The following is a 25833-nucleotide window of genomic DNA, read 5'->3' on the forward strand; positions in this document are numbered from 1 at the left end:
CCCCTGTGCACACCACTGTTGTTCAGTGTTATCAAGCACCTTGCAAAACAATAAACCAGCAGAATAAAGCTGAATCACAGTATACAGAGATGGTAAATAGGACAGCAAAAACATTGTTTTATTTTCGCTTTCATTTTTCATCAAATTACAGTAATCAAAATCCAAAAAGACCTTTACAAATACAGGATAGCTGTGCGCATACAAATCAATGCTGTTACATAAATACACCGAGTTTGCACCATTTCCTTAATACAGACACAAAAAACACAAACAAAAACACAAGGTTTGAAATACACCATCATAGGACTACAAAGGTACAATTACATACATATACTGTGGTCAATTATCATTTCCATAATTTGTGTGTGTGTGTGTGTGTGTGTGTGTGTGTGTGTGTGTGTGTATTTAATGTTCAATAAGAGTGTATATATGTTTGTGTGTTATTGTCCGTGTCTCATCTCGGGCCGAGTTTTAAAGGGGCCTTGGGAGATGAGAGGTTCTTCTTGCCGTTGTGGTGCTTCCCTTTAAGGTTTTGTTTTGGTGCCGTTTTCAAGTAAAAATGAAGCTGTCGGGGTAAAAATGAAGAACAAGGTGTAAGTGATGAAGGCAGAGCACATTTCCAGCGTAAAAGAACACAATGGCACACAAAATATGAATCACAAGGTGAGTCTGGGTCTCTAAGAGCATATTTAGAGCACTTACTACTTGCTTTTTCAACTGAAAGTAAGGTAAATTGGTAGGTAAAACTGTGACTCAGCTATAAGTTTCCTGTCATATGCACCCTTATCAGCCCTGTTCATACACACAGAAACACACCTGTATGGCCTCAGCTGGTCCTACTGTGACAGTGCTAGTGGAGGGAACGTAACCTGGAGCAGATACTGTAACAGTGTAAGTGCCCGGTAACAGAAGTCGGAAGTAGTCGCCATCCACTCCTGGAGAAACACACAAGAAAAGATGAGAGGTGGAAACAACCAACTCATTTATTTTAGTTCATGCAGTGGCAGAAGAAAAAGTAGTCAGATCCTTAAGTTATGTTCAGTAGTACCACATTGTAAAAGTACTCAAAAAGTATTGCATTTGAAATTGTCCTCAAGTAAAAGTACTTAAGATCAGCAACATTTATTTTAAGCAAGACTATGCAACTTTGGAAAGTAGAAATAACACAGTTCTCCTAGGGACGAAAAGTAACAGTAGCCAATATTAGCTAACTAAGGGGCATGCTCCACTGTGGAAACTTATCCCCATTTACAGCAGCTATATGCACTACTTTACAAGAAATCTGAGATAATAGAATGCCTAAATATCCATACATCATTTGGGAAAAACATGATAGTTACCAAGGGGGAAAAAATCATCCTGTAGAGCCTACATCAGAGATACTCAAATTTGCAACCCTAGGGCCAAATCTGGGCCATGAGAGGGTGCCAGGTGGCCTGCCGATCATTTCCTAGTTCGCAGTGAAAATAAGCTGATTCTTAATGGTAAGTTTTTGGTACTTTGAATTCAAATTATTTACTAGTGTGCATTAAAAAAATAAAATAAAGCATTAAAATAGAACTTGTTTATCCCCTGGGCTGCTGACAGTGGTCTGAGCTAAATATATTATTCTATATTAATTACTATTTTTTGTTTATTAACTGGCCCACGTCCTTCTGTCATTTTGCAAAAGTGGCCTCCAGGCAAAGCAAGTTGAGTGACCTATAATTGTTCTCCAACTATCTTCATCATTCTGAAACCAAAACACAACCAATGTTGCCGATGACTAAATTTTACTCCTGCCACCTAAGAAAGCTACATTATATACTGTAAGTAGGGTATGAATTTGACGTAAACAGCATTGCTCATTAAGTTTCTTTAGGAAATAGCACAGTAGGATAAACAACATGGGCATATGTTATCATCTGATAACAGGATATTCTAAAACCTATAAGATTCAGGGCCTTTGAGAAAACATTTGGGGCCCCAGATGACATCCTCTGCTCCTCCTCTGGTGAGTTGTTCAATTTACTGTATAATGCATCAGACTTGACAAGTTCATTAAAAGTTCTAAAATCTTAAGATGTAACTAAAGCTGTCAGATAAAAAAAAACAGTAAGAAACTTCTACCTTAAATGCAGTCGAGTATAAACTAGTGTAAAATTATAATACTCAAGTAAATTACAAGTGCCTCAGAGCTGAACCTAAGTACAGTTTTCAGGTTAATGTAAATACAGTGCATATACATAGTTCACATTATTTTCAAAGTACATTTCCACCATTAACCACTAGATGGTGACTTGCTACTTTCCAGTGTCAGTCCTGGCAGCACTATTCTGACACATCACTGGCCAGGACATTAACAGATCATTTACCACATGTCCCACACACTCACATACTTATTCAACACTGCAGTTAAGAAGTTAACATATTTAACCGACACCCCTCCAACCCCTCCTCACCACTGGTCACATCATGATTGACGCCAGCTACTGAAATCTCAGCGTTGCCAATGGGGTTGTTGTTTTCATCATACACCATTCCTTTTATCCCATGATGCACCTGAAACACATAAGGTATTCTGTTTAGTTGGATTGTATTGTGCTTGAGCTTATGCCACCGAAAATATAATAACATAAAATATGTGCTAATACAGGTATGTGTGACCATAGATATCTTTGTGAACATGTCATATGAGGTCATAAACTACACTTCTGATACAACTTTCCCAAAACTTAAGCCCTTATTAAACTTCCTGGCCCCTGTGGTCTGCATACAGTAAAACAAAACCAGAACAGTATCTGCGGGCCCTTTCAGCTCAGTCTGTTTAATCAGTGCTGCAGAAAAAGTTTTCCATATCCAAGCCCTCCCTCGTGGCTTAAGAAACACTATTAGTGGCAATGGATGACTGTATTTTATCTCAGCACTCTGACAACCTTGGATAAAGGGTAATTTGTCCTCAAACCAAGGCCTCTTTTCATACTTGATGAAGGGTAAAAGTCAGATTACTTGTATTACACTGAATTTCAGGCAGCTTATTTTAAGGCACTTGATCCAGGGAGTCCCAGCCAATATTTACAAGAATCCAGAGGATTGGGCTCAGGACTCTTGGTAGATGGGTTTTGTGTGTGACTGTACTGTGTGTCTTGTGTTTGTGTGCACTGAGCTGTAAGTGACCAGTAATTTGTCAGATAGTGAGAGGGTGTATGTTGAGGCTGCATGATATGAGGAATATATACAATATGGAGTGATGTTGTTTAAAAATCACAATGATATTACTTGTAATGATTAAACATATATCAATGTGCACGTTTCTGCCGTTTCTGCCAAGTGTTTTTCATGCAAGTTGACATTGTAATGACGATTTAAAAAATGATTTATTGTGAATACAACCCACAGGAGCATTTCCCACATAAGCACTCCTATTGATGGATGACAGAACACCTTGTAAACGACAGTTAATGGACGTAGTTTTAAACATGTGGTTAATGTAAGTGGTTACCTCCGAGGCTGATAAATGAAGCCAATATGGAAGTGCCAAGAACTACAGTTCACCTAATGGACACTTGTTAAAATGTCTGACTTTACAGTAGAAATTAACATTTTTACAGCCTGGTACAAAAAGCAGTTACAATAATATTCATATTATTAACAATATTCATGACAATTGTACAGGGGTGAATAAAGTTACGCATATTTAAGGGATGCGCCACTTGAATGACAGGCTGACCATAACCAGTAAGGGTTATGGTCACGGTTTGGCTTAAAATAGGTACATTTGTTACTAAGGTAACGTCATGTGACACATCTCGTCATGCAGCTTAAATGATATGACATATAACTTTATGTTCTTGAAATAACACATTGACTTTAGGTTTCACACGGGACACAAACACCTGTTTCCTGGATGAAAGTCCTGTGTTAGTTTGATCCATCCAGTTATGCTGACTTTGTCTGCCTTTATAGGTCAGTGGTTTCCAACTGGTGGGTCGCGGGTCCATTCTGAATGGACTGCAAGTGACTCGTGAACATGTTAAGTTTGTAACCACACTTAATTTTGAAGTACAGTGAATTTCTGGCTCATAGCTTTTATTTTGAAGTGCCATTTCCTGCTGTAGACTAAATGACTAATGGACAGCTATTCAACAGAGACAGTAAACTAGCTCGACAACATGGTCAAAAGCAAGTATGATGCTCAATACATTAAACCCTGTGGACCTTGAACTAATGACCAGTTGGGAACCGCTGTTATAGGCTGTTTCATTGCTATTCTTGCCATGGCAGCAGCTTTGGTCCCTGTTTTATTTCCTGTCAGCTACCAAGGAAGTTTCCTTGTCAGCCGCTGCATTAACAAACAATACACAATGAAATACACTTGGACCCATTTAGAATGTTGTCAAGTTTGAAACAGGCTGTACTGGGATGGTTGACTTGCTCCAGTAATAATTACAATGGCCACTAGAGGTCGTTGCCTGAAAAGAAACATGATTATGGGTTGTAATTTCTGCTTGTAAAAACAACCTATACAGTCATATTCGGGAAGGAGGACAGTGTTGTGTGTTCTGACCTGTTCAAGGTATGACACCAGAGCTTCACGGTTGCCAAGCCATTCCCTGGGTAGTGCCGATGCTGGAGGAAACTTGTCACAGCTCAGCTCCAGGGTGATCTCAAAACAGTTGGTGTACAGGTAGTTGAAGTCTTGCATGCCTGAAACACACAGAAACAGACTCTTTACTTTAGACCTCAAGGGAAGATGCACTTTTTTTTATTTTCCAGCATTGAATTGTTTACACGGGGCCTTAGTTCACCCCTTAAAGGAGCTGTTCAAGTTTGTAAGGAGTTGATTTCATTCATCTTTTCAGTCCATCTAAAAGCCACTGTTACATATTTTCGGTCATTGGAGCCTTACTACATTTTTTCACATAGTCAAAGCTGATTTTTCCAAACCACTGCATTTTGTTGTTTTTGACAGATCTTTAACACAGACTAATATTAGGCCAACAGCAGAGTGGCTTTTTGAAAACTTCAATCCTCTAAGTCTCTGCAACTACAGCACTACTTTTCCTCGAAGCTTAAGGCATGATGAGGCCAGGAATCGGGAGGTAAGGTTCAAATCTAACCTCATAGACCATGACATAACACTTGGAGTGAAAGGAGTTGTTAAAATAAACATAACATGCTCCTACGAAATGCGATTGTGGGCGTTTTCATCCAATTCAAAAGCTTGCATGTCTCAACCTAAAAAGCTCAACACATTCCAAAGAATAATCCCGACCAGTCCAGACCAGGATTTACAGATCAAAGACGCGGGTCTTGTTATTGTAGCAGTTATAGATTAACTGAACTGAAATTGAATACATGCCCAGACATTTTGACGAACCTGGTGTACTGTAACTTCCAGGCATTCTAGCAAAACATTTCTCATAAACTAATCGAGGGGGGACGTGGACTTTAATGTGCCTGCCAGTGTCGGAGCTAGTATAACTCCTAATGGCCTGTAGGTGGCCAATGCCAGTAAATAATATTGTATTAAAACAAGACCTAATGACAGATCCACTAAGCACTCTGGCTACTATCATGTCACACGAAAATGCAAAAATAAAACCTCAAATATTCACGGTTTTAATTTTCTAGGAGCAGTTGGAGAACAGTAAATCCGACATGGTTGACTGCTGACAGGACACACTGGATGACACTAGACTAAAAATATAACACACTGCAAGTGTAAATTTAAATCTGCTCCAGTGTAGCACATTTGGTTTGGCTGGTTTTAGCACTTGTATAATAGTAAAATTAGGCTGATAAAAATACAAATATGTGTAAAAGTCACGTACATGTGTTTATGTGCTTCCATGTGAAACCAATTATGGGTGTTATATGCCAACTGTTTTTTTATTTTTCAATTTTTCTGCAGTCAGAAGTACAGAAAATTATAGTCCAACAGCACGGAGGAGGCAGAGACATGTTAAAAAAGGACAGATGATGTTAAAATGTTTTCAGTGATATGTCTGAAATTTAATTAAGACAGGCTGCAGCAGTTGTGGATCAAAGTCAAGATTTTCTTCCATTTGCAGACTGCTAAGGGAGTCTGGGACTGTATGAAAATTATTGGGGTGGAAAGGGCAGCTAAACCTTATGGTTCACGTTATACAAAAGCAAGTCCCTCCCTAGCTTTATTAAAAATTCCAATGGATGTTTCCCTCAACTTACAAAAAATAGCAACACGGCCAGTATTTCAAAATGATGTAACAGTTTTAAATTTCTGCTTTTTTTTAATATACTTGGTGCATAAAAGGCTTTCTCCCTCAGTGCATAAATAAGCAAATGTAAGACGATCTATCATGTAAACTTAATATGTGGCTTAATATGTAAACAGAGCAACCAATTTTCACATCACAAACAATTGACCTATCCAAAGTCTCGCCCCCTTTAGTTAGTGTTGCTAGGTCACACAAGCTTGACTAACATGGTTCTGTTAAGTTGACAGCAAGGACTGCAGTATGCAATGGAAAGATATATTCACAATGTTAACTTTATCAACAAATCAAAATGACATGAATTGAGGCAAAGTCACTCTTGTCTCAATGGAAAAAGGGAGAAGCAACACAGAGACCTAGGATGAAAGACTGTGAGTCAACATTGCCCCTGCACTGCCAGGTATGTGTCCTCTTTTCCCCTTTCCCCCCTCTGGGGATCAGTAAAGTACTTTATCTATGTATTTTTTTTTAACTAAGTACAGACCATAGTGCCAAACAGTCTCTCTTTACTGTAGAAGGTTACTTTGGGGGAGCATGTAGCCTTGCAGAGATAACATAAAGGAATGTTAGCCTTGAGCTTTTGGCTAACGATAATTCATGTCAGCTTAAAAATATGTAAGCAACCACCCTATCAGTCATTTTTCAGAAGTCTTTAATGTTATTTTAAACACAGAAATAAGAAGGTGGCAACCCCAGCTGATGTTAGGCTAGCTCCTCTTGATGTAAGTACGCGTTAGCTAGCTAGTTAGCCAACGTTTTGCTAACATTAGCTAACCTAAGCTGTGACTATGCACAAAGTAATATGTCTGTAAAGACTGTGAAAGACCCCAGCCATTGCTTTTAACAATCTTTAAAATGTAGTTTTCTTTTTGACATACCTGAGTCTAACACATAGCATAGCCAAAGCGGCTTTCACAGCTCACTTAGCTAAGTGAGCTGTTAGCCTGGGGCTAGAGAAACTGTTAGCCTGGGGTTAAAGGAACTGTCAGACTGAGGCTAAAGGAACTGTCAGACTTGGGCTAAAGGAACTGTTAGCCTGGGGACAAAGGAACTGTTAGCATGGGGCTAAAGGAACTGTTAGCCTGGGGATAAAGGAACTGTTAGCATGGGGCTAAAGGAACTGTTAGCCTGGGGACAAAGGAACTGTTAGCATGGGGCTAAAGGAACTGTTAGCCTGGGGATAAAGGAACTGTTAGTTGGGGTTAAAGGAACTGTCAGACTGGGACTAAAGGAACTGTCAGACTTGGGCTAGAGGAACTGTTAGCCTGGGGTTAAAGGAACTGTCAGACTGGGGCTAAAGGAACTGTCAGACTGGGGCTAAAGAAACTGTTAGCCTGGGGTTAAAGGAACTGTCAGACTGGGGCTAAAGGAACTGTCAGACTTGGGACAAAGGAACTGTTAGCTGGGGTTAAAGAAACTGTTAGCCTGGGGTTAAAGGAACTGTCAGACTGGGGCTAAAGGAACTGTCAGACTGGGGCTAATGGAACTGTCAGACTGGGGCTAAAGGAAGTGTTAGCTGGGGTTAAAGAAACTGTTAGCCTGGGGTTAAAGGAATTGTTATGCTGGGGACAAAGGAACTGTCAGATTGGGGCTAAAGAAACTGTTAGCCTGGGGCAAAAGAAACTGTTAGCCTGGGGCAAAAGGAACTGTTAGCATGGGGCTAAAAAGCTTTCACACTGGCACAGTCCTGCCAAAAGTCTAGTGCAGGGCTTGCTGGCCCTCCTGTGGACAAGGGTTAACCTTGAGTTTATGGGGTTATTTCCTGAAAACCAAACAAACACAGGGGTAAAAGTTGCCAGAGTTAAACAAAGCTAATACAGCTAATGGAATTTGCATCACATTTTTGTTGTCTATTTGCACAACTTTGATGTGTCATCAGTACGCATGTTCTTTATGCGCATGTTGTAATCATGGTAGGTATTACTAACCAACATTGGAGGAAGCAAGCAAGTTAGCTAACTTGTCAACATCAGTATGTCCAGACCAGACTTTTCTTTTTTTTGTCTTTCCTTCTTCTGCTGTTCTTTCTTTTTTTTGATGTTTCAGCACTGGTCTTGCATAAAGCCCAACTAATGGCAACGTTTGTATGACAGGGAGGGGGAAAGTTCACAGAAATTCAGGTCTGTGGCAACATGGTAAACCTAGAATTGCGAAACTCTCTGGAGCCATTTGAAAATATTCTTGTCTTGCTATTGAATGGTGTGGCAACACTGTGGTTAAGGTCTGGTTAGGTGTAGGCACAAAAAGCACTTGGTTAGAGTTAGGGAAAATGAATAGTTTTGGTTCAAATAATCCTGTAAAATGCTGAACATATTGCAAATCTGGGGTTACCATCTAGACATGAATGAGGTTCTGATTGGTTCCAAGTGTGCTCAACTGTTATTGGGGGACAGAGCTAAAAAGGATGGGACTTAAGAGGGGTCGTTTATGGCAAATGTTGGATTGTGTGTCCCGAACGTACCAGTCACCAGCCACACTGTGTTTAAACCATTAACTACTTTCTAAACAGTTATTACCACTATCAGGGACAAAATGATGTGGACATAAAAAATGAAGTGAGGTGACATAAAGTGGCTGTGCAGTGTGCACTTCCAAGAAATCAGTCTACTCGTCTTTCAGTAGACTACCCTCCCTTTACCCGCTAATAACTTTCGTACAATCCCTAAGGTTGTTGTTGGCATGTGTCATTTACAAATGTGGGCAGTTAAGCTGACGGGTCAGTGGGAGTGCAGCTGTTGGTGTAGAGAGGGGTGAAGAGGTTAAAGGCAAAAGGAGAGCATGGAGGCCTTGGAAAGAGTCAGAGAGTTCATGACGACACTGGGAAAGCTTGCCTTGCGAGCCACTCAAGGCATGTCATTCATGCTGAAGTCTATGCCAGCGCCTGCCATCATTCATGCAGGTGGCCTTGGCTTTCTTTGGAAGGGGAATAATAATGGACGCTCTCCAACACATTGGAATTTTGCACAAAGAACAATCTGTTAGTAGGTGGAGGTTGTGAGTCACTATTGTCCTTTATGGTGCTGGTAGGTAAATTCAGACTGTTCTTTCCCATGGGTAGTCTTGACCTGCCTTCACCTGCTGTTTGTTGAGCTTCTATTGTTTTTAAAACTCTTGTTTTATCTGTTGCTTTCTCTTCAGGACCAGATGTTTTGCTTACCTTTGGACAGAGAGTACCAGCTGGCCCCGTTAGTGATTCCCTCATCGAAGAAGTCCCCACAGTTCCAACCCTTGTGCATCCAGCTGTGTGCGTACGAGTAGGTCCTCGCCAACTGTTATCACGCACAAACGCACATGTGCCCAATCATTCACGTTTTCATACACAAACACACATGCACAACAGGCAGTGATGAGATCAGATGCGTACAACATCTGGAAAGAATTTTTAATCTGCAGCGCACCTTTCTGAAGATTTTGTCATCCGGAGTGGCGGCGTATGTTGTCCTCCCTCGGATGCGAGGGTCTCTCGACTTGTCGAAGGGGTAATTGGCTACCACAGCTCCTCCATGGAGGTTAGCTGACAGGACAAAATTGTAGTTTTGCATCCATTTTATGACCGCCAAAGTCTCTGGTTCAACCTGTGGAGGACATACATAAATATAACTTTTAAGGCTTATGTATTTACAGGGCAATTTGCATGACATATGGACATACATACAAAGACAAACTGACTGAAGCTACTTATTTCATTGTAGTACAGAAAAAAATCTTGGAGTGACATACCAAAACCAAAAGCCATGACTGAATTTCTGGGATTTCATTTTGCTGTTGAAGTGTATAGGCTAGTTGGAAACAACATGAAAGTTAAGGAATTGCATACAGATATACTCTGTTTCTTATTTTGTAGTTAACATTCCTAATTACCTAATATGCACTGACGAATCCCGGTACAGTTGACATTTTAAGTACCACAACAATCCTGTTTTGATGTGTTATGTATCAGCATGTTTGTTCTACAAAAAGGCTGGTTGTCCTTTTCCTTACAAAGACACATGCAGCTTTAATTTGAAGGAGTGCATTTACTGGGAACAAGCCCTCTGAACTTTAGGAGAGAGTCATAGTTACCCTAGAACCCATTTTCAGTGAGATATCTTGAGGTGAGAGTTCAAAGGACCCCTTTGACGAAAGCAATGCCAGTTGTGCCCTTGCCAAAATTTAACCTAAATTTGGAGTGTTATGTGACCCATTTTCCAGCAAGCTATGCCAACATGGTTGGTGCCACTAGATGCCTTAGGTTGTCTAGTTACATAAGACACCAACACCTTTGCTTCCTTTAGCTTAAAAAATGAGTGTGCTACAGCCGAGTGAGGACAGTAATGCCAGCTGCCAATTTCGCCATGCTTGCCTTGATACGATAAACACTGGCACATAAACACCGGCAGATTTGTGAAACATAGTCCAACTATACTCCATACATTCATTGGCTTCCTAAAATTTAATGGTCCAATGCCCTCTTGGTGACTGCCAGACCTACTGCATATTGTCTTGTTACTGATACATTTTCACTTCATCCCAGACATTTTCATAAACAACACCAGTGGACTGAAGAACATCTGGTTTTCTTTTCACCCAGAACCACTGGCTTCTCTGCTTGGCTGGTTATCTGGACAAATCCTAGTTTTCTCTGCTTTACCATATGCAAATATTTTCACCATGATTCTGTTTTTGTGTCTGGAATTCAGTAGAAAGACAATTTCACAAGACGATGCAAGATTAAAGCTGCCAGGACAGAAACACAACCGTTACTCCGTCTCTCATGCGACGCTTCAGACATATTAAACCTTTAAATTCCACTTCATGCTGCCATTTATTTTCTCTGTCAGCGCTAACTATCCTCACACGCTCCCAGTCATATATCACGCAGAGAGACAAGGAGTAATGCTTCTCCTTGAATGAGGTATGTGGGACAATAAACACAGTCTGGTTCAGCTGAAGAATAATCAGGGTGATCAGGGACGCCTGGCCTTGAAGTAGGACTTCTGTTTTGAGGACTGACAGGTGTTTATTGTCTGTGGATCTTTATATACACTGTGTTTGAAGTCAGAGCCACCACCAGGGTGTAGGGTTACACATGAAGGACACGCTCACACACTGACAATCATATCCTAGTGTTACAAAACTTAGATAACTGAACAGATGGGGTGCCATGCCGTCTTAATAATGAATGTACAGGAATCCACATATTCTAGATATCTCATTGGTTCGTCGACAGACAGGGTCAGATTTCACACTGTATGAGGGATGTCCTCTTACAGGAACAAAAAGAGACCAATGTGTAGGTCACCTGGAGGTTCCTGAGTTATTGCAGCTGATAAAAAAAATTTGTCTAGATATCTTTTCCAACTTTGCCCTGTCTGAATTTGCATCATTTTGTGAAACAGTCTCTCTCGCCTGTATGAAGCATCATCAGTTGGCTAATTAAAATGTAGCATGGCTGAGCCTGCAGGCGAGCACAGGAGGCTTGTGGCTTCATCCAGCCTGTGAGGATGTAATCCCAACCGGCATGAATGAAGTATCTGTAACAGTGGCACAGTTACTCTTTTGTGTTTGCCGTTCAGGAGGCAGTCATGTGGGTAGACAGCCAGCTCGCGACTGGGAGGACCAGTGTTTTAGTTTTCTCACACACATTTGCAGCCCAGGAACTAGTAAATAGGAAAAAGATGAATAAATGGCTGTTTTGGCTTGGGAACACAAATGCTTCATTGATTTGTAATATAAAAAAAACAAATTATCATAATAAGACATTTAAAAAATCGGCTGCATTTTATTTTACAATGAGCCGTACTTTGCATCAAATCAGACGAAAACTAGAAATAATTTGTTCTTTATTAAACAGGTAACAGCTTGCTAGCTCACCGGGCAGAGTGACCTTTTCTGTCTAAAACTGCCCCAAAAATAAAATCGAAAGGACAAACACAGTAACCCCCTAACTAGGCACAGTACACCTAAATGATGCTGTAATTAAAGCAGGGGTAGGCAGTTTACTTGGCCATCATTGGGCAAAAATCCTGTGAGACTTTGGCCAATCACAGGTCTTTTCAGAGAGAGGGCATTCAGCTGCTCTACAAATGCAGATGTGTGCACTGTTCCCTTCATTCAGAGCTCAGTTCAATGACAGGAAGTCCTGCAGAAAAAGTTGCTTTACCAGCATTGGTAGCAGCTGTCTACACTGCAAAGCAACTCAAACAAGCAAGACTGACTTTTCAAAAAGAGTGTGACAAACAAAATAAAATGTGTCAAAATTGATGAAGCATTTCAAAGATGGAGAGAAAATCTGCTAATCAAATTTTAAAACGCATAGCTGTGGCTTCAACTTAACAGCTAGACAAATCAAATCAACAACTCAGTTCAAATCATAGTGTCAACAACAGCCTTGGCACAAGAACGAAGATTAAGGCAATGGAAGTCCATGTCAGGTGGGAGGGGTGGTGGATGGGTCCAACAAACACTGACTTTCAGCCAGGAGAATGGTGTTCAGGTCCCATAAGATTATAAAGCCTAATCCTGTTCTTTTTTCCTAAAGCCAACCAGGTGCTTTTGTTACCTAATCCAACCACATGCGTCAATTTGTGGTTTTGTATCAAAGTAATGCATTTATTTTGAAAGACACTGCATATAAACAGTAAATTTCCCCTGAAAACAGAAATGTATTTTTAAGAAAGACAATGCATGTAAGAGGCAGAACTTTACACGCCAACAACAGGACGTCAACAACTGTCTAGATACTTTGCACATCGTATCTAGATGAGGGAAACTCCATGACCAAGCATCAATACTATATGTGACCAGGTTGTAGTGAGAATGTGTTGGAGCTGAACCCCAAGTTAGCGGCTGTTAGTTAGCAGTAGCAACACAAATCCAGCTGATGCAAACCCCAGCGCCAGGGAACTGAACAGCCCTGACTCCACACCGGATCAGCAAACTTTCTGTTGCTACCTTAACACAGCCAACTGTGACACTGGGGGTTGCACTGGCCAAATTCGAGCTGCCACAGCTGCCAACCAAAGGTCCATCTCCAGAGCTCCCCACAGTGGTGGGGAGTGAGGCGGAAGGACCACAGAAAGAGAGAGTGGAGGAAGGAGAGGCTGAGCGAATGAGCAGCGCACAACCCTGATTCTGCATACCCTAGCTTTAAAAACCATATAATGCTGTAGTAGACCCAAACTATACTATACTTAGACACTTTAATGCCAAATTATACTTAGAAACAAAGTAGGAGATCATCATACACAATTAAACACCATTTTACAAGATCATAGACTAATTAGAAATAAAATACAATACCATATCAGATCCAAAATATGTTACAATTAGACGCTATCCAACCTTTATACTACCAAATTATGCTGCAGCTAATTAGACACCACATTTCAATGAATGCTACCAGCATGGGCTCATATAGCTTAATTAGACAACACAGGCTGTAATAAAATAAATTTAACGGAATTGTAATAGTCCGGCAAATCACTGAGAGCTCAGACAACAATACAGTATTTGGCCTTTATTTACTATAGTTTCACTTACTAACAGGGTCAGTTATTGCTCATTTGAAGAAAATTCTTCAGTAAACAAAATGAAACTGATTAACTACAGCATAATTTGATACAAAGGATGTCTTATTAGAGAACTGTAAAATAAAGTGTGACATAAAAATCTTTGTCAGACCTTTTGTTCTTCATACTAGATGTATCTGTGAATGTTAAAAATCCCTCCAGGTAAAGTTATAACATCACAATATTGTTTTTACCCCTCTGCACTACCGTCTAAAATAAGGCCACACTGTACACTGTAATATATATTTGATTACATTTGACTTTGAATACTTAGAGGGATGTTTTATTGCATTTTCAGAGACATTAAATTATCCAGCCATAATACTACCCAGTGGTTTCAGGCAGAAGGGACCAGAGAGCCAAATTAGAGTAAAAACATTGGGGAAGTTAACCTTGAAAACAGAAGCCCTCTAAGTGTCTGTTGGAGATAAGACGCCTGCAGACGAGACATCTCCAAGGACCTGACCTTAATACTTAAAATGTACTTTACAGCCGACTATTAGCAATAGTTTGACAGCACACACTCTCACCCTCCCCTTCTGTCTACATTTTACACTGCAGTGATCTGAAATAACAAGTGCACAGTGAAATACAGTAAAGTCAACCAGAACAAAACTGTGCCTCTACAACAGATAATCCTGCAATACTGAACAACTTTTTTGTAATGACACTGTGTATCCCCCCCGGTGTTATTCTCAGTGAAGGGCAAGTGTCTGTTTCTTATATTTTTTAAAACTAATCGACAGGACATGCAGTTGCATGTGCAGTACCTGGCTGTTCACAGAGATTAGAGTGTTATAAATATTTCAGTGAAGTTGATTATTGGGTTTCAGTAGTGCCACAGCAAGAAAAATACCCACCAGGGCTTTAACAGTTGTTCACTACCCACTGGAAAAGAGCACAGGGGGTGAAACAGTGGTGCCCACAGAACTTTTTCCTAGGGGTGGCCAGATGATGCCACTAAAAATCTTTGGGTGGAAGACCAAAACCAAAAGCCATAATTGAATTTCAGGAATTTGCTGTTGCAGATGTAGTAGTATACGGGCTAGTTGAAGTAAACATGAAAGTTAAGGAATTGAGTACTTTGGTTTCTTGTTTTACAGTTAAAATGATGTATTATTATCTGATCTTTACATTGTACCTCAAATAGACTGGTTGTCCTTTTCTTTAAAAAGACAAATACAGCTTTAGTTTGAAGGAATAGATTGATTCTCAAGCCCATGGGAGTCTTACGGGTGCCTTTAGCACCCATTTTCATTCAGATATCTTGAGGTGAGAGTTTAAGGGTCCCCTGTGAAAATGGCCATGCCAGTTAAGCCCATATCAGACCAAAGATTCTTGATGAGACGAGTTAAACCTGCAACTACTCACAATGCCCCTTTCTGCAACGTTCTAAAAACCTGCCAGTTCACACCAGTGCAACTAGATGAGATGGTGTATCATCTCTATGCAACAACTCTCTGTACTTCCACTCTGATTTCCAGCTTTTCAGACTTATTGTGTGGCTGAATATAATTTGTAGCTACTTAAAATATAAATGAGGATAGTGATAGTGAGATACTGGCTACAGCTGCATTTGTAGTAGTGATGAAATGGCGAAAAACACAGACAAAACGAGCATTAGATGGACTGTATGTGTGTTGGGGGGGGCATAAGCATATACAGCAAGCAGCAGAAGCGACCCACCGTCCGACACCGGCACACCATGAGGATGGAAAACAGAGGGCTCGGCAGGGACGGATCACCTGGTGCAGCAGCAGGTGTACACGTCGTCTGTGTTATTTTGACTTGACCAGCGAACTTTACAACAAGTCGACTGGCTGTAGAAACAGGTGATGTAATCTACGTTCTAAAACCAGCCACTGGCGATGTGACCAGATGAGTTGCAGGTGACACCATCAGCCAGCTTGAGTCAAGCTCAGACCAGCCAGTTCACACCACTGCAACTTTTCTCTGCAACATTCTAAAACGATTTCATCTCGTTGTGAATCTTTGATCTGAACTGGGCTTTATTCCCTCACTAAAATTGTGCCTAACTGCTGAAATGGACTTGGAATGGTATCAATGGATACATTTGGTTGGCTAGTTCATTGACAAGCCACAGCCTTTTAAAGACAGTAAGAACAGCCTCCAGTTTATTTAGCCGGGGGGACCCATTGCAGGATGGCAGCAATGGTATCAGAGGGGCCGTGGCCCCCTGTCGCCCCGTGAGGGCGCCACTGGGTAAAAGTGTTTACTTTTCAAAGACAGACTTGGCACTGAACTGATGATTTTGAAATCACAGGTTTGTGGAGAGTCACGCAGTATCTGGAAGTAGCAGCTAACAGTTACACTCTGAGACTGCAGAGTAGGTCGGTTCAAATTCTCATGGTGGTGACGGAATGACAAAAATGTTTAGCTGAAGCTTAAAGTCTTCATATACAGTACCTATATCATATCAAGTTTTATGATTCCAAGAGCGAGGGAGCTTTACAGGGCGTCTGTATGCCAACTTTATTTATTTGTCTTTCAAAGCTTATTCTGAGATTGGAATGTATCTCCTGCGCTCCAAAAAATTCACCAAACAAGCAGATCTCAAAATATTCAGAGGTTGTAAGGGTGGATCTGAAAGGATATTTTCAGTGACGCTTTTGTTGCGCTTTGTCATCTGAGTTGGAACGAGCAAGGCTTCCATTTTGCCAGCATGTTTCACATATCAAAGACAAAGGAGAGCAGCCTCCGTCTGACCCAGATGAAGAAAAGCACAGTTTATATGAGGAGATATAGGTTTTACAGTAAGATAAGCAAACACACCCATCCAAATGGTCCAGGCTGTAGAGGCACACACAAACATACACATGAAACAGACGGCCTACGGAGCGATTCACTGGGTCCACTTGCTGTTTGAATTTAGGGGCCCCTTTCTTTTTATTTAGGAAAAGCTCAGCTGGCAGCGGAATCTCATCCAATACAAATCTCATGAATTCGTTTATGTCAACAAAGTTAAAGCCAAGATAACTCAGCTATGTTACAGTTGCTCATTATTCAACTCCGTATTCAAACACTGGAAACACACTCGCACAAGCATGAGAAATGTACTCATCCATCTTCCTCACTCCCACGCAAGCACATACATGTATTTGCACATATATGCACAGACACAGATTAATGGATGTTCCCTGTTTATCCAGTAGCACTGACCTGTTGCTCCCAGTTATCCGGCAGTGGCAGGTGGTGGTTTCGTCCGTTGGTCTTCTCGTAGTAGTACATGAGTGCATTCAGGTCTGGAAAGTTACGGTTGAGATCGTAATCTCTGGCGTTCCCTCGACCCACCAGGTAGCCATTGAACTCTGGACCCTGTTGACCCACAGACAGAATATTGAGTTCCTCAAACCTTGTTTTTGCTCCCAGGAGAGTCATTAAACTATGACACTTTAAAACATAGCTTCTTGGATTTTAAGACGCACTTTATCAAGATATGAATTCATATTGCTTGGAAGCAGTGAAGGAAAACTGGAGTGCATCTTCCACAAAGTGCACAGGCATTCTTCAGTGTCACATCAGTAAATCTGATCTCCAACAGGCCTTTTTATTTTACTGGATGTAGCATTTAATTCACAATGAGTTCCTTGTTTTCCTTATCCAAACTCAAATCCTTCCCAAAAAAGGATGTCAAGACCACATAAACGAGACAATTCCAAGAAATTCTGAGTCCTGTAATACTGCAGGGCAGACACAAATCTGAAGCTTCTTTATTATACTTATACACAAATCCAAGGAAGTACCCAAGGTAAACAAGTCGCCATTACTGCAGTGACTTCTCCCTACAGTACACAAGCATTTGAATCAAAGCTGTCATAAGAAGTGTATAATTTTCCACAATGATGTCTAGGAGTTCAGGAAGAACCTTTTTAGTTTTTGGCTGCCCTAACGGTAGTGGCATACTTTAACTTTGGAAAAAAACTGGTGGTGAAACAAGTAATGTCATCTAAGTTTACACTACTTAGCTAGCTCACGTTAGCGGGCTACTGTCCAGGGGCTGCGGTGGACCCACAGAATGAATTAACTTGGTCAGTGAACTGTAGCAATACTGTGAGAGACAATATTAGTTGCTAACAAAGGGAAACTTGACCGAAAAGTAAACATTGTTCAGTTGGCATCACAAACAGAACACATTTACTAACCAACCAGTGACTCAGCCGAATGCATTGTGGTTGCTCTTGTATTGACGACGGCTGTTGAACAAACGCAAACAGAACATGTAGGTGTCCTTGTAAAAGCCTTAATTTTTACTTAATCAATCTGTGCTTATTTATTACGGCAATTACTACGAGCAACCACAGACGCATTTGGAAAGTCACCAGTTAACCACTATGTTTAATAGGAGGAAAATGTAACTGTTATTTGGCAGTACGTAATGTCTACGTTTCATGCCAAAGTTTGTCACCAATTAACTGAGTTAAATTAGAAAGTCAACAACCTTTGCTGCTGTCACTGTCGGCAGGAAGCAGCAGGAAGCAGCAGGAAACAGCAGATACTGCAACTTGCGACTTCACGTGATAGTGTAACACACAAAACTGTTAGATTTGTCTATACTTGGGACTCACAATTTTGGCGTTTGTGCTGTTGAGTAAAAAGTCTGTTTGGATAGCAATGAAATTTGTTAAAGATATTCATGTTCCCCATAGGTTGAATCCGAATGACTTTGGTGATCCCTCAACTTTTCCTATAGCACCATCATCAGGACAAAATTTTGACTTGTTTGACTAAACTAATGACATTCCATTCGCCGCCCCTGCTAATGCTAATTAGCATGCAAAAATGCTAGATTAAGAAAGTGAACAAGGTAATGCCTGCTAGATATTAGTTTGTTTGCATTGTCATCGTGAGCATGTTGGCGTGTTGGCATTACCATTTAGTGTACAGCCTCATAGAGCCTCCAGCATGGCTGTAGTGTTTGTTTTATTATACTCAGGACTCAGAGTGCCTTGGAACGTTTTTGTCCTTCTTGCCTCTTCCTCTGTGACTCCAAATAGGACATTTCATCATTAAGTGTCACTTTCAAAATCCATTTGTCTTAACTGACTGAGGCAAATATTCTCTTTATAGCTTTTTCTTTTCTTGACATCTGGAGCAAATCCAAACAATGATTTATTCCAAAGTAGGGAGACTCTCGTTAGATTTGCACAGTATTTCCATGCAGGCGTCAACAGGACTTTCTGACTTGCTCTAAGACAATTAAAACAGACTGAACTCTGTATGGAACCACCCAAAGGAGCTGTATATGACATTGAGAACATTAATGTAACAACAAACAACTATTTGATATGTAAAGATATAGCTGAGTAATGGCATCCTGAGCAGAGAATGATGTCACGCTTCCTCGTTGTGTGGGTTGTAATCCAAGATTCTCTGGTCTTTGTTGTGGTGGACAGTGTGACAGTGCGTGCATGTAAATGCATGGAGGTCTCTGCGGTGGTTACTGCTGACAGTGGCATTGTTGCGATGTGTAAAGCCCATCTTACGGTTCCCCCGGAGGTTAACACCACCAACTCAGCCTCATCCATGTTGAGAACTATGTGCAGACCAAGCGGCAACCACCGAGGCTGAGAAATTAAGGAAATGTGGAAGTGCCAAAAACTGCAGTTCTTTGAACGGCCACATGAGGCTGGCTCCAGAGGCCAGTAAATCCTCATAGACCCCCATGTTAAACGCCCATCTTTACAGCAGAGAGAAAAATGTTTACAGTGTGGTACAAAAATGGTTTCTTTAGCCACTCCCCCCCTTTATGACAACTGTACTGGGGAGATTTTTTAAAGTGCCCACTGTACGTTTTATTAAAGCTTAAAGTTACGCAAAAATAAGGGCGAGGCCACTTGAGTGACAGGCTGTTTGCCAATAGTGTCTTCGGCTTCTCAGTCATATCCGCCCTTTTCTCCTCCACAGCTCCAGCCTCTCACCCAAATATGGTCTCTTGTGGCTCCAGAAAAACCAAGATGACGATGGCCGAAATGCCAAACTCGTCCACAAACCAATGGGTGAGTAGCTCCGTCCATTATTTTTACAGTGCGTGGTGCAAAAACATCCCCACTCAGACTCTGAATCATAGATATGCTCTGAATGTCGCATACAGCTCCTTTAAGTCTTACATTTTTTGATGCCATGGGCATGAAGCAGTATTTCTGTTGCTCACTTGGTAATGAAAATCAATTCTATGCCATCTAGGATGGTGGGAAATGAAGCAGCCTTCCCATTGTTGCCAGATGCTGCTGCATCCAAACATCTGTTGATGCAACAAATTACAGTGCTTTGTGCGTGTGTCGTCTGAGTGGCTGAGGGACCGTCATGTGCAACTGGCCTCCTCAGGACATATAATCAGCCTCAAAGAGATTGTTGGTGAGATTGTGTTTGTGTTAAAAGGGGTGTGCATGAGTGTCTGTTGTTTCACGGCCCATATAATTACCCCTGCGGTAGAAAGGCAGTGGCTCTCTCCAGGAGCTGATAGATGGGGTTATTACAGACATCAGCAAACAGAGGAGGATTTAATGAAATAAAAACTGTTGTTGGCTCTCGGTCGCTTGTCTTAAATGGATATACACAGGCACGAACATAACTTTAGATATGTGTTATCAGATGGAGTCAGACATGTGTTGTGCTGTGATTTAACTTGCAGGTGTTTAGTTTTCCTCAGGGACCTTAATATTTCGAACATTTCCACTGGCAAGAGCACAATCAAGGAAAAATGTGGAAACTTTTTCTCCACAAGTGGCAAATGATTGCTGAAGAAAAACAGCCAAAGGCGCCCCAGTGGGAGCTTTTTCCCTGGTTTTCTTTTGGCACGTGTAAGCCTGGGGCTCACATGTATGTCAGGGTATACATTACCTGTCTGGCAGCCACCTCGTAGCCATCGGGGTTCATGGAGGGCAGGATGTGGATGCGCGTGTCGTGAATCAGCCTCATGATCCGCTGGTTTCCGGCCCGATACTCCTCGCACAGAAACTGGGAGAACTTAATGAGCAGTTCACGGCCGAGCACTTCGTTGCCGTGCATGTTGCCCACGTACTTGAACTCCGGCTCCACTGGGGAGGAAGTAGAGAGGTAGAGGAGGGGGCATGAGGTCAAAAAGCCATACAGAGCTGCCAAGCGTGACATTTGAAATGACTGCCTGAGCATGCACATACATACTACATACACATACATGAAAGTAAAGTAGACTCAATAGGTGGGCTGTTTTTTTCATGTTACAATTTCAGCCTATGGATTTTTTATGAGTCTCCACAGTCGTATCTTGTGTTTCTATATGGGTTTACATTTGAATCCATCACCACATAATCTGATCAAACCGAAGCTATTTTACAACAGCTACACTAGCTGTAGATGGCAGAATAATAGCAATTCAATTTCCTTCTTTATTATTCTATGCATTTGTTTTCCTTTTCAAAATCCCAAAGCAACTTGACCACCAGTGGTTCTGTCGGAGATTCTTGCATGTTTGGTCACACACAAGCAAAACTAACACCAGCGAATATTTGCCACCCATTCATTTCCATCAGCAGCAAATAAAACATTCGCTCTCCGTTGCAAAGCAAATACAGTCCCCTGTGCCTCCTTCAAAAAGCCTATGGGATTTTTCCATTGGATTTTGGATTACTGCAGAAAATAAGCTCTGTGGCAAACTAAAGTTTATGATACTTATACGTTTTGTTCAGCAAGGCAAACTTCACAAATGAACACGAATTTCATGATTTTTGAAGTGTAAATGCAATCGCCAGGAGTAAAAAGCTAATGTTAGGCTATAAACAAACTACGCTTCGGTCACATGATTCAATGTCGCGACTACAGCAAGACTGTAATGTCATGTTCAGCGTGTCACTTGTTAGCAACTGCCATTTTTCAGACTGATAAAGGCTTCAAAATTCACAAACATGGAATTTACTGTTTTATTTTATGTTGCAGAACAAAGCATGAAAGTCTCTTAAGCTTGTGTTAACCACAGACCTTATTTTAAGCGTCTAACCAAAAAACCATTGACTTTGAGTAGAGGAAACTGGTAGTGCGAAAATGCTAACCCAGTTCAAGGTTTCGGATGCATTTCTGGACCACTCAATTTGCATCTTTGCATCCGATGGAGTTCAACTTTGGTGAACTTGTACCAGTGAAGTCGCAGCCTCAACCAGTACCAAAGAAATAGGCAATGACATTGACATTTGATTGTTGCAGTGTTTAACCAGCTGATAATATATGATATTGGCCATGAAAATACAAACTGCCCCTCATGAGAGATGGTTCCTGGCTGGCAGTGAGACAGGAGAGAGGCATGGAATGTCAGAAAATGGAAAATGTACCAATAACGTTGAATTTTGCGGTGTATATATTAGCAAGTTGTTGGCTAGTAAGCTAGATGTCTGTGTGAAACATACCAGGCACTGCCTACATTCAGCAGGAATATCGTCTTGGCAGGTGATAGTCTCATGTGAGACCGTGTCCATATGCTAATAGCGGCTAATGTAGCCTTGAAATGTAGCCTTGAGCCACTAGTCTCAAGTAGCGCTAAAGAGCGAGCGGCAAAGGTCTACTAAGGTAATTTCTTTTTAACTCCACTTGTCCAGATTTTTCATATTTAAACTTGTAGTTTTCAACCTTAAATGACACCCATTGTAGAAATTTATCAGACTTCTTTGGAGCCACATAAAGCTGTATACAACCTTTTGTTCGCATATGCAGTATTACTCCCCAAGACCTTTAAACGGTCTCTGATGTGCAGTTGCCATTTAGCTAACATTAGCCACCGTGTGCTACATGCCATACCAGACCAAATCACACTGTAAATCTTATTGCTGATGAATTTAACTTTTCATTTGAAAGCATTAGATTATTCTTAACGCACATAGTCTCACTTAAAACTAATTACTAACCTTAATGTCTTTACATTAATTTCTTGATAACGTAGTTCTCGAGGTTCTGACCAAGGTGAGCTGTGGGGAGTGAGTCTGATTACAGCTGATTTAATTATTTGGATAAGATCATCTGGCACTCCTATTCCCACTGATTGGGTGAGCCACCTATCCAAACAGTCTCCCTCTCTGTGTAGGGTTCCCTCTTCCCAGGGGTCCCTTCATTAATCACCGCTGCAGTGTTGATAGAACTAAAGGACCCCCAAACACTGCAGCTAGACAGAGCTACTGCTGAACACTCTGCTTAAAATTATGTCACCTTAGGATAGAATAGAATATCTTTATTATCATTGTACATGTACAACGAATAAAATACAACCTCCTCAGTGCAATTATAAGCAAAAAGAGCTTATAAAAACAAACTATATAGTAAAAAGTAAATTAAAACAGTCATAAAGTCACACTTAAAACACACGCAGCATACAGCCTATTCAAGCTGTTTTTAACCCGTTTGTCCTTGTTGCCCTAACGATTTTACACTAAAAGCACTGCATTGTTTTATTAGTTTGCACCTCAGTTGTTCATGATAGGAGGTAAGTGTAGGTTTTTGGGGTGTGGGGCATTGTGAGGGTGAGCCGATACTTCCAAATTTATGAACACCCTTCACTAATTGCTTCAGGCATCCAAATGGCAGCTTGGGCGCTGCAATTCACCTCCTTTTCTTTAGCGCGGGGCCAACTGGCCTCAGGTTCAGAAAACACTGTTGGCTCTAGTGTGCAGCTCTAAAACACACACATACATATACACACACACACACACACACACACACACACACACACACACATGCTCATGCTCAGCAGCATGTGAAAGACGTGAACTTCCGAAAGGGTACAGGGTGGTTGACCCAGACAAGCCCTGAGGTCACTCCCCTCCATGAAGTGCACGGTTCCTGTTTTTCACCCGCGGTCAACTTGCAACAGAACAGGCGCACATCCTTCTATTCTACTGAAGGAAACCCCTACGTGTGCAAATGCAGAAAAAAAATTGCAAGCTCAGTCGCAGGCCAAGAAAGCATTCCCTGCAGTTGTCAAGTTTTTTTTTTTTTTTTTTTTTTTTGGAGTGGAAAAATCTTCAAAACCACTCACAAGAGTGTGACCCTTTGGCCTGTTTCCCACACAAACATCAGCTATGAAGAGGTTATGGTTTTCAATTTGCATCTGACATGCTAAATAAACACCTAGAGAGCTGTTTCAGTGGTTAAGAGAGGAGGGGGGGAAATAAGGAAAGTTTTCGCAAGATCGGGTTCAGGGTTAAAGGCTTGTTGACTCAAAGTGAAATTCTGTGTCATCTGCTCAGCTTTGAATAACACCCCACATTCTGTCAGTGGTTGGATGGCAGAAATTGGAAATGAATTACAGATGTTCACTCGGTTCTTTCACTTTTGCCTTTTCTCTTTCACTTTGAGTTTTCCACAGATTAGCGCCACCCATTAATCCACACAGCAGTTCAGCACTGAAATCAGAAGCTTGCAATGAATCTATTGGGGGGAATAAAAAAAAACAAAACCCCCCCCACAGACTGCTCAGTCTCCTGCCAGCTATGCTCTCACTCCCCACAGCAAGAAGTGCAAAACAAATGAGCAGCCAAAGACAGGGCCTGTGCATTTGACATCCATTATCATTATAAATCAAATTGCTGCACCCCCAAAACATTGTATCATGTTTGTTTATCAGCTTCAAGTGTTGCTTAGCAGCATTTGAAAGAAGTTGAAGCTCGCTCTCATGTAGAAACCATAACTCATGTACACTGAGTTTCACATTTTCATTAAGACTGAAAACTACATTAACTGTTACTATGAAAAATTCCCAAATGTGCATGGCCTTCATCAAAACATGCTTGACCTTGCTGTAACATCCTCACTGGGCTGTCAGACAGTGAATCAGGAGTTACTCACATGCCTCATGGATGCCTGGGTTATCACTGAACTCCATCACGTAGAGGTGGCGCCCCTCCACGCTGCGCCCGATGCTGTAGATGCGAGTGATGTAGGGGCATTCGCTCTGCACCGCAAACAGGGCTCGCACCATGTCCTCGTACCGGTGATGCTGGAACTCTGAGCCGCACACCCGGAGCCCCATCAGCCCCAGCAGGAGCGCAGCCACCCAGGGTAGAGTCCACCCCTGCTGCATGGTCCCTCTGCCCAAGTTGTGCAGCACTGGAGTAGAGGAGAGGAGATGAGGCTTGGGACTTCCTGCAACTATGCAAAACTCTTTCAGATGTATATTTGCCTCCTCACACACCAAACATGCTGCCTACTCCCTCGCTTGCTCTTTTCCCTTTCTTGTCCTCTTCTTTCTCCTGCTCTCCCCTCTCCCTCTGCCTCCTCCCACATACAGACCTCACACTGAAGAGCAAGTAAGGACAGCCCCCCGCTCCTTCTTTGTCTCACTCTCCTCCTCCAACAGCTGCTTCTCTCCCTCTCTCTTTCCCTTTGGGTCCTTGTCAAGTACATGCTACTTGCTTTATTGGCGCTTAGAATGCTTCTGCTTCAAGTAGTTCGCCCCACAGCCCCCTCGGCTCTATGCACACACAATCTGAATTACATTCTGTCTCTGAGACACTCGTTTTCTCCCCGTCTTTGTCTCAAACTCTTGTTCTATACTCCCTTCCTGGGAAAGAGGGGTTGTTTCCACGGCACTGCTCTCCCCAACCCCTGCAGCCCTCAATCATCCATTCATTAACTCTTAAGTCAACACAGAACCCCTGTGTGTGTGTGTGTGTGTGTGTGTGTGTGTGTGTGTGTGTGTGTGTGTGTGTGTGTGTGCACGTGTGCCTGCACTCCTTAGATGAATCAGTGTGAGAGCTCTTTCGCAACCTTTGGACTGCTTTTGTTGCTCTGTTTCCTTGAAGCAGCACACACACCACACACACACACACACAGAGGAAAACGTGCGTGTTTGTATGAATGCACACACATGCTCTGATGGCCCAGAGAAGAAAGACCAAATGCTGCAATTAAACTTCTAAAAGACTCATGTGATGCCAAGATGCATGCACCCCCTCCACACACACAAACACACTTGCACTTTTACTGCAGAGTGTGCAAGGGGTGCTGTCAATCAAACCTGCTGGAGCAAAGAGGAGCTTTTTCCTTGCAGAAATGTTGTGCAACTG

General features: G+C 41.7%; 2 protein-coding genes across 2 annotated transcripts in view; one reads left to right on the forward strand and one right to left on the reverse strand.

The window, feature by feature from the left end:
• Positions 1-97: 97 nt before the first annotated feature.
• Positions 98-25053, reverse strand: cpn1 (carboxypeptidase N, polypeptide 1). Its single transcript, XM_049562909.1, has 9 exons — positions 24614-25053; positions 20648-20844; positions 16967-17122; positions 9635-9811; positions 9394-9505; positions 4547-4686; positions 2442-2541; positions 817-935; positions 98-565 (listed from the first exon to the last, which is right to left on the reverse strand). Exons 1-9 carry the CDS (start codon positions 24846-24848, stop codon positions 455-457), a joined length of 1347 nt encoding a protein of 448 aa, XP_049418866.1. The 5' UTR covers positions 24849-25053; the 3' UTR covers positions 98-454.
• LOC125880432 (integrin beta-3-like) overlaps positions 19785-25833 on the forward strand; it is a 49747-nt gene continuing 43698 nt past the window's right edge. The window contains exon 1 of the mRNA XM_049562908.1: positions 19785-19803. The gene's annotated coding sequence lies outside the window, so the exon portion shown is untranslated. The remainder of the gene's footprint in view (positions 19804-25833) is intronic.

Source organism: Epinephelus fuscoguttatus, linkage group LG20 (assembly GCF_011397635.1).
Source record: "Epinephelus fuscoguttatus linkage group LG20, E.fuscoguttatus.final_Chr_v1".
NCBI lineage: Eukaryota > Metazoa > Chordata > Actinopteri > Perciformes > Serranidae > Epinephelus > Epinephelus fuscoguttatus.